Source organism: Canariomyces notabilis, assembly GCF_033297395.1.
Source record: "Canariomyces notabilis strain CBS 508.74 unplaced genomic scaffold N656scaffold_28, whole genome shotgun sequence".
Lineage (NCBI taxonomy): Eukaryota > Fungi > Ascomycota > Sordariomycetes > Sordariales > Chaetomiaceae > Canariomyces > Canariomyces notabilis.
Window position 1 is genome coordinate 364,835 of NW_027041850.1, and position 12,576 is coordinate 377,410.

At 56.2% G+C, this 12,576-nt stretch overlaps 5 protein-coding genes across 5 annotated transcripts; 1 reads left to right on the plus strand and 4 right to left on the minus strand.

The window, feature by feature from the left end:
- Positions 1-282: 282 nt before the first annotated feature.
- Positions 283-1,032, minus strand: N656DRAFT_783680 (uncharacterized protein). Its single transcript, XM_064816003.1, has one exon. It carries the CDS (start codon positions 685-687, stop codon positions 349-351), a length of 339 nt encoding a protein of 112 aa, XP_064666579.1. The 5' UTR covers positions 688-1,032; the 3' UTR covers positions 283-348.
- Positions 1,033-2,306: 1,274 nt separating this feature from the next.
- N656DRAFT_783682 (uncharacterized protein) lies at positions 2,307-3,391 on the minus strand (the record flags this gene model as incomplete). Its single annotated transcript, XM_064816004.1, has 2 exons — positions 3,363-3,391; positions 2,307-3,313 (listed from the first exon to the last, which is right to left on the minus strand). A coding segment is annotated over exon 2 (968 nt), but the record flags the coding sequence as incomplete, so codon positions are not given.
- A 1,573-nt stretch (positions 3,392-4,964) lies between these two features.
- N656DRAFT_370334 (Sodium:dicarboxylate symporter) lies at positions 4,965-7,244 on the minus strand. The gene is made up of 2 exons (XM_064809412.1): positions 6,490-7,244; positions 4,965-6,418 (listed from the first exon to the last, which is right to left on the minus strand). Exons 1-2 carry the CDS (start codon positions 6,767-6,769, stop codon positions 5,274-5,276), a joined length of 1,425 nt encoding a protein of 474 aa, XP_064666581.1. The 5' UTR covers positions 6,770-7,244; the 3' UTR covers positions 4,965-5,273.
- Positions 7,245-7,720: 476 nt separating this feature from the next.
- On the minus strand, positions 7,721-10,839 carry N656DRAFT_771462 (uncharacterized protein; the record flags this gene model as incomplete). The annotated part of the gene is made up of 3 exons (XM_064813862.1): positions 7,721-8,959; positions 9,054-9,571; positions 9,651-10,839. The coding sequence occupies 3 exons, from the start codon at positions 10,837-10,839 to the stop codon at positions 7,721-7,723; spliced, it is 2,946 nt and encodes a 981-aa protein (XP_064666582.1).
- A 332-nt stretch (positions 10,840-11,171) lies between these two features.
- N656DRAFT_783684 (uncharacterized protein) lies at positions 11,172-12,549 on the plus strand. Its single transcript, XM_064816005.1, has one exon. The coding sequence runs from the start codon at positions 11,333-11,335 to the stop codon at positions 12,239-12,241; it is 909 nt and encodes a 302-aa protein (XP_064666583.1). The 5' UTR covers positions 11,172-11,332; the 3' UTR covers positions 12,242-12,549.
- Positions 12,550-12,576: the final 27 nt, after the last annotated feature.

Here is a 12,576-nt window from a genome sequence, read left to right on the forward strand (position 1 = left end):
CGGGAGGAGGGTCTTCGGCCAGGGCGCGGACTGCCCACGAGCGGTCCAGGTACTCTCCCGGTTCCCGGTCAAACCGTGGACAAAGCAGATGTCGACGGCGGCGTCAGGGCAGTCATGCAGGACCTTCACTCCGTCTGGAAAAGAGGGGATCGGGGGACTCTCGAACGGACTAGGGTCCGTGTTGGCGTCTGACGGAGGATTGGACGGAGTCGGATTTCGGCTTGTTTCTTGCGGCGGATCACGCTTGCGCCGGCGATTCGCTCGCCAATGCCAGAATCTATACGTCATTTCGAGCGCGCTACCGGATCAGCTAGGAAGGGCGAGCCCAAGTAATTAATGCGTGGATCATCACGCCGTGGCCGAACCGGTTAGCTGCTGTATCTTGTCGTCTCCGAACAGAGCGCGCTGTTCGCGCAAGGAAAGGCGGGGTTGAGGCGAGCTGAATGCCGCAAGCTTCCACTCGGTCCGAGGCGTAACTAGCGCCCGCCCAGCGACACAGCCGCAGCCAATCGTTTTCGACGCCCCTGATTGGGCTGCAACATCGCGGTCGCAGCGTGTTCCTATAGCAAACGAGTCGGCCAGCGGCGCGAATGGTGGTACGCTGACGAAATGCCTCGGCCGTGCACTGTTCCAACGAGCGCAGAAGAGCGAGCAGCACGCGTGTGCTGGGAACGAAACAATCGCCATTCGTGACTGTCCCCGACGCATCGATCTCGCGTGGTGTGGAAAGCTTCTCGAAACGGAGGGACGGGAGGGTAACGGATCCAGGTACCTGACCAGGTACCTGACCATGGTGTTGTGCGTTCAGGTTGGCAAGCCGAGCTAACGAAGCGTACGCAGTCGCCTCCGTTCTCTCTGCCCGCAAAGGGCGCTGCCGCCGACCAATGCCGACGCGCCCCACCGAGACCTGCGCAGCGTACCGCACCGAGTTCAATGTCCCGCTCTTGGAGATTCGATGACATCACGGTGTGAGGACAAGCTCGACCGGCGGAAGCTAGGCAGATGTCCCTCGCGCCGTGGATCGGCCCGTGCCGCCCGTCGGCTCCCTCCGAGCTTTCCTCCGCCGGAGCAATCAAGAACCCCCCATCTTTCCTCCACGACACCCTACCTCTCGTAGTTTCCTAAATTTGGTCGGTCTGCTTGTCATGCCCCTCCCCTTGGTCCGCAGGGCCGATCTCCCTGTCCCGTCCAGACCAGTCACAAAATAACGCACGTATCGACTACGTCAATGCAGAGATACCAGGAGGCGTCAGCAAGCAATTTCTACGCACCCAGTAAGACAAAGCCCAACGCATTGAGAAGGGGCGCAAGGGGTCCTCTTTCAAGTTACACTTTTTTGCAAACAGCATACCTGGCAGTCCGGAGTTCGTCCCATAGCAGATGGGTATCCACATCGCTTGGACGAGAAGGCGGCTCGAGGAGGCATCGGGGAACGTGGACTGCGTCGGTTTTGAGACCGTCGCCTACACTAGCATTTGACGCCTCCCTGCCTCCGTCGCCGGCGCCGTTTGCAGCCGTTACGGAGCCGGTCCCACTCCGGGAACGGGAACACGGCCTTGGCCGGCGAAACTTCGGGCAAGGACCTGGTCCGTGCTTGCTGAGTCATCAATTGCAGTTGTGCGAAAGGCAAGGTTTTGCTTCCAGAGAGCTGAGCCACAGGCTCGCATCGAAGCGAAGAAGCGAAGCCAATGGCAGACAGAAGCGAGTGTCGACCAAGGCTTGGCCCAATCGGCCTACGTACTACGGATAGTACGTCAGGTAGAGGTCGTAGGCTGCCTGCACGAAAGGCTTATCTCAGGGACTCAGACCAGTGTATTGCGCGGTATTGGCCCCACAGTGACTTACGGGCCTGATTCAGCCAATCAAATGAGCCATATACTCCCTACAAGCCAACCGTTTTTTCTGGGCGTTCAGCAATAAAGTGGGGCCAGCCATGTACCATTACCCGCACGGGCCAGATTTCAGTCATCCTGTACTGGAACGCCCAGAAAAAACGTCTGAGTATGAGATAACGAAAGGCAGAATGTCGATCGCAAGTGTATACACTACTACTGTCATGAGAACTTGAGAAGGAAAGGAAGCCCCTCGCTACTACTGTATGTATGAAACGAAACTGAACTGGAAGGGAAAGAACAACAGTGTCAGAGGGACATGCCTCGAGTTTGAGTACATAGTACAAGTACAATAGTACATAAGGTACGTTACACAACAGTCACTGTACTGCTCCTGTCACCTGTGCCCGACCTGGGTGAAGTTTCCAGAAATTAGGGACACTGCCACACGTGGAAGGATTCCATCGTTGGACTTGAACCTTAATGATTACTCAATTATAAAGGTTTTCACCATCGCCCCATCAAAGATCGAGGGCGCGTTCATGCGAAAGAAGCCGATGCGGTGGAAAGTGCCACCAACTGACTCGCCAGGGAGCAGGAGCAACCCTTCAACAGGCTGGATCCGCTGCCGACCGAGCTTGATCTTGCTCATTCCAAGACAGATGAGCTTCAAAGCGGGATCGAGATGCTCGTCCAGAGGGTCTAGTGACCCGTCGCCCACAATATATGGAGTGCCGACACTGGTCAAATCCTGTTCATCGACCAACGAAATATCCCACATCGGCTCAGTGTCCTCCGCAGGTCTCCATGCTAACTCCACTGCCCTGGCCTGAACTTTGAGAAACCCTCCCGTTACGGGCCCGAACGGGAAAGTTGGATCAGTATCGACGTGGCACTCGAGAATCGTCAAGTCAAAAGCCTCGCGATCGCTGCGCTCGCCTTCGCTGTCAACAATGCCACCGAGGCCGATGCTTGCCCAGCTCCAACTCGGCGCAATGAATCCTGCCTTTCTCACCTTTTCAGGCTTGAGGATAAGGTCCTCACCCGAGGGACTGCGCTTGGTAGACCTCCAATGCAGCTCCGAGAATAAGTTGTGCTCCCACATCCCCGCAAGGTACTTCCACCCCGTTCGATGCCCTACCTCGGTTGCGAGGGCGGATATGGCGAGCAATTTATCAGCGCAGTATGTGAGATCCATCTCGCTATAGTCGGCGCGGATAGCCATCCACCGATCCATAATTTCGGCTTGGTCATGCTCATCGCTGCTTTCATTCTCCTTCATGTTGGGTCCAAGAGAAGTCTGATAGGGAGGACCGGCGTCGGGGGCCGCTCCGGGGTTGATGGAGCGCTCTCGGCACATCCACATCACCCCGCTTCGTCCGAAGAGAAGTAAACGCTTGGAAAGAACGCGCTCCTGTAAGGTCCAGGCCCGGGAGCTGATTGGGTCCGCGGAGGCCATGTACGGAGCACGATACGCAAAGGTTAGGGTCGCCGAGGAGCCGTCAGGGGAGTCCAAACTGATCTGGAAAGGCTCAACAAGATACCGTGGAGGACTAGGCGGTTTGAGAAACCCTTCTGAGGCTGCTGCGGCGCTAGCTGCCACGATGCAAAGCGAGCTTTCCTTGTATACGTCCGCCATACGCGGCAGCTCTTTCGCTTTGTCCTCGGCCGAGTCCTGTATAATGCACAAGGCGTCAACCCAGAGGTAGTGGAAGCCGAGGCGATGTGCCACTCCGATCGCGTCCGAAATCGTACGTGGAGTCCTCGACAGATCTAACCCCCTGCACAGCTCGCTGATGGTCGCTTTGGTGAGGATGTAGTCCTGCTTCGGGCCCCAGACGTAGCTGAGGACGGCATATTTGTGGGCACCATCTTGGGCATCATCGGCGGAGATGGCAAGCCGCGGGTGATTGGGATCACGCACATCGATCAGTCGTGTGGCCTGGAAAGTGCCACTGGCAGCGCAAGATGCACCATCGTTGTCGTTACAGTGCTGAAGCCAGGACTCAGCGTGTGGTGCCCAGTCATTCAGATCGGCTGCAGAAACGGCAGCCCATTTACCTTCGAATATTGGGGCAGCCTGGGTGATGTCTTTCTCTTTCACGTTAGCACTAGTATGAAAGGGGGACGGCTTGTTCATGCCTTCACATATAACTTCCAGGGTCATGACCACAGCGCCGTCGCCAACCGTCATCTCCTGGAGGGAGCAGTCGCCTTGGCCCGACGGGACCACCTCAACAGTCACTTTGACGAGATTGAAGAGCTGGCTGCCGGGGTACCTCAAGAATTCGACCGTGATATCTGCTTCCGCAGTGCAGTCGAGCGATTCCATAGAGAGGAAACCACCGTGATTCGTCCCATCGTCTGGGTCCTCATCCTCCTCGCTCTCATCTTCTGCGTTAACGTCTTCATTCTCTGCTGCTCCGTCCTCTTGGTTCTGCTCGGATTCTACCTCCTTCCCGTCGTTACTGGAAGAGAAAAGACTGGCGCCGTCGGAGCGAGACCCGTTCCAGTCCCGCATCCAGTACTCGAGCTCGGAGTTGGTGAGAATCGCGTTTCCAACCACCTTACACCAGTGACAACCGTCGAGAGTCGACGCATATATATCGCGGGCCAGCCTCCCGTAAGATACTGCATAAGAAAGTGAAGTTGCTGAAGGGTGCGATGCGATCCATGTCAGGTCCCGACACAGCGATGCGTTGAAGATGTCTCGTGCGCAGCCTCTGCAGACCCCTGACACACCTGCGGATACGTCGCTTGAAGTCGGAGTTGGTGGGGGCTCAAAGTTCCTGATAGGCTGTGGCAGCCCATGGCGGGAGAGCATGATGCCGGCGGCCAGGATGCAGTGAGTCTACGAAAGGCAGATCAACGGTACGACAATGCGGACAACGAGCTGTATGCGTCTCGTTCAAAGCGCTGCGCCGCCGCTGCTCCGGACCTCCATGCAGGTAGGACCTCTTGTTGTAGCGCCCTTCTATTCTCGGTCTGCGAGTTGGGGCGTTAGGCATCCCCTCTTCCCACCCAGGGTACCCCAAGGCAAAATCTGCAGGAACTAATCGGGAAAAGCGTGATTCCTGAGGGCTGATGCCCCCTTATCTGGTACCGACTTCCTTGTTAGTGAGTTAGTCTTTGCTGATTCTGTCAACCTGAAGGGTCGGCTACCTTTCTTATACTTGCGGCAAATCATTCTTTGGATCTCCGAGTATTTTTACCTTAAAACTAAGATTTCATCTCTCTTGACACTAGCAATCTCGAGCGCCTCAAGCACACTGCTAGGATGAGTGAGGAGATATACTACTGTAGTTCAAGTCAGGTCTCAGGAGGCAATGGAGCGGGTCTAACACCAAGCGGTGCGGATATTGACAATGATACCATAAGTCATATCAATCAAACTAGACAACCTACTATCCAGGCTCACTACACTCTAACAAATCATCATCCTCATACCCGCTGGCTGTTGTCGGTAACCTCGCCCACTATGCCGTCCTCCTCGGGAGGGTCCTGGATGCCCGTGAGCTTGGTGATGACAGACGCGGCAAACATATCGCCGCTGACGTTGACGGCGGTGCGGAAGCGGTCCAGGAACCAGTCGATGGCAATGATGACGCCGTACATGCCCGTGATGGGGACGTTGACGCTCTGCGCGATCATGACGGTCAGGACCAGGGACGAGCTGGGGATGGGCGTCGTGCCGATCGAGGCCAGCGTCGACAGCAGGCACACAATGGTGTAGTCGGCGGGCGTCAGCCGGATGCCCTGCGTCTCGGCCAGGAAGACGACGCACAGCGGGAAGTAGATGGCTGTCCCGTCCATGTTGACCAGGCAGCCCAGCGGCACGCTGAACTTGTTGACCGTCATGGGTACGCCCCGCGCCGCGACGCACTTCATGGTCACGGGCAGCGTCGCGGCCGACGAGGCGGAACCCCACGCGGTCAGCCAGGCCGGCGAGCACTTGAACCAGTATGTGTAGGGGTTCTTGCGCGTCAATGCGAAGAAGACGATGGGCAGGGCGATGAAGAGATGGATGGCCATGTTGGTGACGCCGCCGCCGATGAGGATGCCGAGGTTGTAACCAATGTTTCGGATGTCGAGGCGGAAGAGGTTGGGCAGGATCAAGAAAAATACGCCGATGGGCGCAATCTTGATGAGGAAGGTGATGATTTTCGTGATCAAGTCCTCAATCTCCTCCAGAGCTCGCACAATGTGGGAGGTTGGCTTGAGGAGGTAGCCGATCACCACGGCAGTCACGAGAATGCCGAGCAAGGCGTCCTTGGCCAGCGAGTCGACCACGTTTTGCGGAATCAGCGAGTCGAACATGTCCTGCACCACCTCGTGGATGTCCACCTCTTGCCGCTCCTGGTACGTTTCCGCATCGTCTGCGTCCACTGCGAGGCTGGACCCTTCAGCCCTCTGCATCAGCCGCCCCCAAACGAGATCCGTCAAGATTGTGCTGATGACGATGGCCAGCAGCGTGGTAGCGACGTAGTAGATGATGGTAACCCTGGCCAGCTTCTGTCCGCCGTCACCCGACATTTTCTGCAACCGTTGCACGGCGAGAACAATTGCAGTGACGATCAAGGGGAGCACTGCGCAATGGCAAAACGAAGATACGTTAACTAAGGGTCTCATGGATCAGCAGAGTAGCACTGGGACTTACCGCAAGCTCTCAGTGCACGCAACCACAGCCTGCCAGGAATGCCGACGAGCGTGACGGCTGCCGGGGGGACATCCTCAACGGTCGAAGTGACAGCGACACCGATGGCGATGGCAAGCACAGCGGCAATGACGATTTGCGTGGCGGAGCCCGCCTCGATGAGCGAGTGCCACCATGGCTTTTTCTCGTGAACCTCCTCGGCCTGATGCTCAGTTTGCGAGCTGTTTGACGTTTGGCGCTCGGCGGCGCCAGTATCCACCCCGTGAGTTTTCTCGCTTGACATGATGATGATGTTGGTGTTGGCAACGACCAACTCAAGTCGAAAAACGTCACTTTGACTCGCGCCCGAGCAGGTGTTGCACAAAGCGCAGCGGAACGATCTAAGACTTTATATTTTTTAATATAGCGTTGGACAGAAACCGACCATTGCCACAGCCAGCATTGAACCGAGCAATCGGTTTATCACGGGGCATCTTTCTGATGTCGGCTTGGTCTGGGTGCTTGGCACATAGCCAAGCGTTTGTTGACCTGCCCAATCCAGACCAAAGTAAATCCTGTGTGTAATGGGTGGTGCCAATCGGTGGCATTCTCAGCAGGTGATCCCAGGAAGCAGCACAGGATGCCTTGGCTCTGCAGCTGGGCAAGAGCAACCCAGTGCCAACCGCAGCCCCTATACTAACCGCTAATCCACAGTGTGAGTGCGCCTCCACCTGTAAGTTCCAGCGGACCCATTTTCGGCCGTTTCTTTCAAGCTTCCCCGCAATGCCCAGCTTTGCCCAGCCTTGCCCAGAGCTGCGTCCACGTTTTGTCAACGATAAGCACTGACAATCTGGCCAGAATTGTGCTATGATTGGTGTCGAAGCCTTCGCCAGGACGACCTCGCCTTGTCGACTCCATTTCGCCGAAGCGGTCGCTCGGTGAGACCGATAATAATGAGATAAGGTCGGGTACTTTTCTGCCGCATCACCGTCGGATATGAGTATAATAGGCCGGGGTGTCGACGCGGGCGATGTCCAATCTAGGCCGTGACAGGATTCTCGTCAGCCGGGCGATGATGATCCGATACTGCCCCATACAGTACTTCGTACTCTGAGTACTGTCCCGAGTGTCCTCTGAATGCTCCTGCGACTCGGAGTTTGCTGGAAAAGAAATGCAGCAAAAAGATGTCGTCGCAGGCTACTTAAGGAACGCCAACTTCCCCAACCAGAATCCATCTGCACCAGAGATCCCCCTGTCAAGGGTCCAAAGGCGCAAGCAAACCCGGTCCCAGAACCGCAGCCAAATACTCCAACTTCTCCTCCGGGATGGCGGCCTTTCTCAGTTTCTCAGTCGCATGGTCAAACTTGTTCCAAACCTCGATGAACTTGTGCTGGCCCTCATCACTGGTCCCTATCCCCTTGAGAGCGGCCCGCATGGCCTCGTGGCTCCTCAGCTTGAGGTAGCGCTCCAGCGACACGCCGGCTCGGGCCGTGGTGCTGTCCGCCCACCCTTGGTTTTTCGTGTGAATGGCGGCCACGCGGGCGCAGTGCATGACGAGCGCAGCAAGCCCGGCCGCCAGCGCCGTCGCCACCGAGGAGCCCGTCCGCGGCTGGAAGTTCTCGAGCAGGTTGCTATCCAGGTACGACCCCCGCCGGTCAAAGACGTTGTGCCCGGGCAGGATGAAGTCCATGTTGATGGGATCGCCGGCCATGGGCCACACGCGTCCGTCGGCCGTGGCGGCTCCGATGCGGAAAATGTTCTTGACGTTGAAGCGCGCCGGGTAGTCGAGGTCCGGATGCGCGCCCCGGTCGCTGGCCGAGCAGAACATGATGATGTTGTTGTCGTAGGCAGTGCGCAGCGCCTTGTCGAGCCGCCGGATGTCGTCGCCGTTTTCGGGCGTCTCCTGGATGGTCCACGACATGGAGATGATGTGCACTTTGCGCGCCACGGCGGCCTCGACGGCCTGCGCCGCGCTCTTGGCCGTGATTTGAGGGACGCCGTCTTCTGACTGGTACGTGTCGAGCTTCAGGACTTGTAGCTTTGCCGTTGGGCAGATTCGCGTTATCATGGTGGCCATGACGGTGCCATGACCGGTGCTTGTGACGTAGTAGGGGACAGGCATGTTGTCCCCGAGCCCCCGGTGGAACGACACCCCGCCGTGAATCTTGCTCCGGAGAGCGGGATGGCAGTTGTTGACGCCGTCGTCTATCAGGGCAACGATGATGGGGTCCTTGAGCTCTGGCTCGTCTGTGCGAAGCTCCACGTTTTGGATCAGATCGGCAAAGGCATTCATGCAGTCGAGCCACCTGTGAGATTGCAAGTCGCGGCCCATCGTGCCCACCAGTGCAGCTCTTTGTTCACTCGGCGTGACGAGCCGTTCGAATCCTCCATCACCATCACTGTTGAGGAAGACACGGATGTCTTTTTGCTTTTGCCGCAGCCGCTTCTCGAAGGCTTGAATGTTGTCGAATGTCCTTGCTTGTGATTCCAAGCCCTGATATTGGAAAATGTGGTCAGAGAATGGGGGGAATGATTGGAAGCCGCTCGTCATGGATGATGACAGGTGACGGGGTGTGTCTACTACCCACCTCATTGACCTGTAAATGCACCACTTCCAGCTTCGTCAGTTCTGGCAATCCTTCGGGCTCGCTCCATGCCCTCAGCGTCGTGTTGTTGCCACTCCACTGAAGATACAATCGCGTTACGTTCTTGCACGCCCTTTTCAGGAGTTCTGGACATAGGTCGGTTTTGCGCCAGTCCAAAATCTCTACGTCAAAGTCCTTGAGCGATTTTTCGATCGATTCATCGCTGTGAGGTCGCTCGGGATCATCGATTACCGTGATTTTGAAAACTCGCTTTACCCCCTTGCCCTTCAGCCACTGGGCGATGGACTCGAACTCGTTCCGTCCGCGACCCACTTTGTTCCCCGAGAGCGCGTGGGCAAAGCGAGAGTTTGGCCTCACTTGGGCTGAAGGCAAAAGGTAGATGGGATTGAAGGAAACATGTTGGAGAACATCGTAGAACTTGATGTGCTCGAAGCTTTCGAGGAATTCGCTCTTCTGGATCGGCTCTGGTCGCTTCGAGAAGTCGAAGAAAATTTGCAGATCTTTTGGGGCGAAGGTACTGAAGTTAGTCCAACCACCTCATCATTCAAAATCAAGCATGGTGGAAGGGGCCGAGCTGACCTGTGTTCAGCCCAAATAAAAACCGGACGGCCTTGTCGTGGTTCCTGTGGTTGAATGTTGTGCGGAGATAATGCAACCTGAGTTCGTCTCTGATAGCATCGGCAGTCTCAGCTGTCACGGTTTTAGCACTGTCGCTTTCACGAGGTTCCAACTTTGCCAGGCTTGCGGTTTGCCTTCGCGGAATGCCCGGTGCTGGCTCGACAGGAGTCGCCGTCCCAGGAGTTCGTGAAGAGTCCGGTCTCGAAGGCTGAGAGGACTTGTCATGGGATCTGTCAGCAGCACTGTGCCCAGTTGTTCTGTCAGATTCTCGGGCTTTTGGCTGATTCTTGGCCTCATCCTTATGGACGACAAGCCACGACGAGTCCTTCGATGCTGCCGAGATTCCGGAGGTCTCACGCAAGCCGACCCCGCCCGAAGCAGCCGTAAGCCTCGTCTGTCTTGGCTCGCTGGGCTTTGTGATCTCAACGCTGGCCCTTTGCGCTAGACGGGTATAGTTGTGGTACTCGAAGACAGAGTAGTTGTCGGGCTCACGGGTAAACTTGTCTAGTGCCTTGTCCCCCATTTCGATGAGAGTTTTGACAACGTTCAGCTGCTCGCCGGTGCACCGCGAATATTCGACGGCCAAATGGAGCGGTGTTCTCCCCTTAGTGTCCTGAGCACACAGTGTCTCCTCCTTGGCAGCCTCAACGAGATGTATAATGGCTGTCGGATAAAGGCCCTTCAGTATGGCGGCATGGATGCAGTTCTGGTTCTCCTCAAACCTCATGGCTAGGAGCTCGTCAAAGGTGTCTCGGCCGAGCTCATCCAGCATCTCCCACATGGTCTTGACCACAGACTTTGCCTTTTTTCTGCGGGTGATGGCTATGTAGAGCGGTGTGCGCTTGAGGCCGTCCTTTTCCTTCATAAGCTGCGGCTGCTCCCTGATTAACATCTTCATCAGCCACTGGTGAGCCTCCTTGTGTATAGGAGCAGCTGCGAGCGTGTGTAGGAGGTTGCGGCCATCCTCCTTTCGCCTCACGAAGCTGCCGTATTCTCTCTGGAAGGCTTGTGCGCCGTCATCATCAAGAGTAAACTGGTTCCCGTCGAGCTTCTTGAGAATCTCGTCAAAGACCTGCCTGACCGACTCGGATTCCGAGTTGGACTCATTGTCCGAGTCGTTGCCCCAGTCCTCGGGCCGAGGTGTGGACATTGTTGCGAGAGAGATCTTCGAAGGTGTGTTTGAATTGGTGCCGGCTGCTGTCTCGATTGATGATTGTCTATGAACCTCATCCGGCTAAGGTGAGGTAGGCAGGTAGACTACTTCGTGTTTGTGTCAGAGTGCTTAGCACCGCTCGCTCATGGAAAGCGGGAATGGAGGGGCTGAACGGCAGCCTTCTTCACCCCCTTGCACCCCTGAAACTCCTAGCGCTGACATTATCTCAGGTCGTAGTAAGCAAAATCACACACCATTGGATGCACTAATCCAATTCGGCCCTCAACGCTTCCCTCACGCCCCCCTCCTAACTCGACAAGCCTTTTTTCACCCCCCCCATCGTTAGCGGGGTTACTGTGATATGAATGCTCTCTGTCACCAGCAGTCTGTAGTGGATGCCCGACAGCCCCGTCTGTCATGACTGACCCTCTACCGTCGGTGGCATGAGCCAATTAATACTCCTTTTGTCCACAGTCCAGGAATTTCCGTCATGGAGCTTTCACCACCACTAAGTGATTCGGCGTTTCAGGAGACAGACTCGACTGAGGGGCAGGCTGCCTTCTCGCTGGATATCGGACTGGCTCCCGTTGGTGACCAGGGGAGCGCATATCACTTCAAAAACGACCCATCTGACCCATTACAACGAAAGAACTGGACCGAACGCAAGAAGGAGGTTGACATCCGCGCATCATGCCTTGACATTGTCCATGGACTGCTCGCTCAGGAGCAGCCTGTCTTCTGCACACTGTTGGTGCTGGAGTTCCGCTTCGACCCGCGTAAGCATGGACGCCGTATTCTGTCGGCCGATATTGAGCTCCGATTCTCCAGCGATAGCGGCTCCGACCCCGAAGTCGCCCGTATTTCGCCCATTGGCCGCCTCAGCCTTGTGCCCTCAAACCAGGAGGAGGTCACGACGCATGCGACCGAACTCTCTGCAGGTTCGGCCGCATCTCTGCCGGTTGATTTGGGAGTATCGTGGACGTGGTCCAAGGCAGTCACCAAGACAGTCAGCGATGCAGCCACCGTGATCGGGTCTATCGACACTCTAGGTCGCACCTGGGGCAAGAAGAACAGCGCTTCTTGGACCTTGATGGAAAACCGCATGACCAAGACGGGGATTCCCTCGTGCATGAGAGCTGCCATCCTCCTCTATCGCGAGGACGAAGAGCCTTTCAAGTGCGATTTCACCATCAAGGCCAAGACAGACTGGCAAACATCGCTGAGAAACCTGCTCGGGTCGACACCGCCCGACGACCCGGTCCTGTTTGATCCCACGCTGGCCTCGACCAACAACCTGCGGGTATGGGACGAGTTGGCTTTGGGTTCGCTCGATATCGATTCATTGTCCGACATTACTCATTCGACTATCCTTGAAAGTGCGACTAAGAGAGTTGGTTAGGTGTGTTGGAAAGAAATGCACGGCATCTTTCTTGACACGGAATGATTGACAATGAGCTACCGTTAGTAGCAGGTTAAATTCTTGGGCATCATAATAAGAGAGGAATGAGCAACTGCACGGGGTCTTCTGTATTTTCGGCTCGGCCCCTCGAACTTGAACCTGCACTCATCTTCCAATCAAGCAAAACACCAGCACATTCATCTACGTACTGTCGGGTGTACTCCGTAGAGGTTTTTACTTTTTACCATGTTGCATTCCCCCTGCCCTTTCAGCTTTGGCTTTGGTTAGATCTACCCCAATGTTGGGCTACAAATGCCTCGGGACAGGGGGAGCCT

Excerpts from the sequence above, each read along its gene's own strand:
- N656DRAFT_783680 (XM_064816003.1), bottom strand. The coding sequence starts at position 687 with ATGGCGATTGTTTCGTTCCCAGCACACGCGTGCTGCTCGCTCTTCTGC.
- N656DRAFT_370334 (XM_064809412.1), bottom strand. The coding sequence starts at position 6,769 with ATGTCAAGCGAGAAAACTCACGGGGTGGATACTGGCGCCGCCGAGCGC. Across the intron at positions 6,419-6,489 it reads GCGTGCACTGAGAGCTTGCG|TGCTCCCCTTGATCGTCACT; the intron begins GTAAGTCCCAGT and ends GCCATTGCGCAG.
- N656DRAFT_783684 (XM_064816005.1), top strand. The coding sequence starts at position 11,333 with ATGGAGCTTTCACCACCACTAAGTGATTCGGCGTTTCAGGAGACAGAC.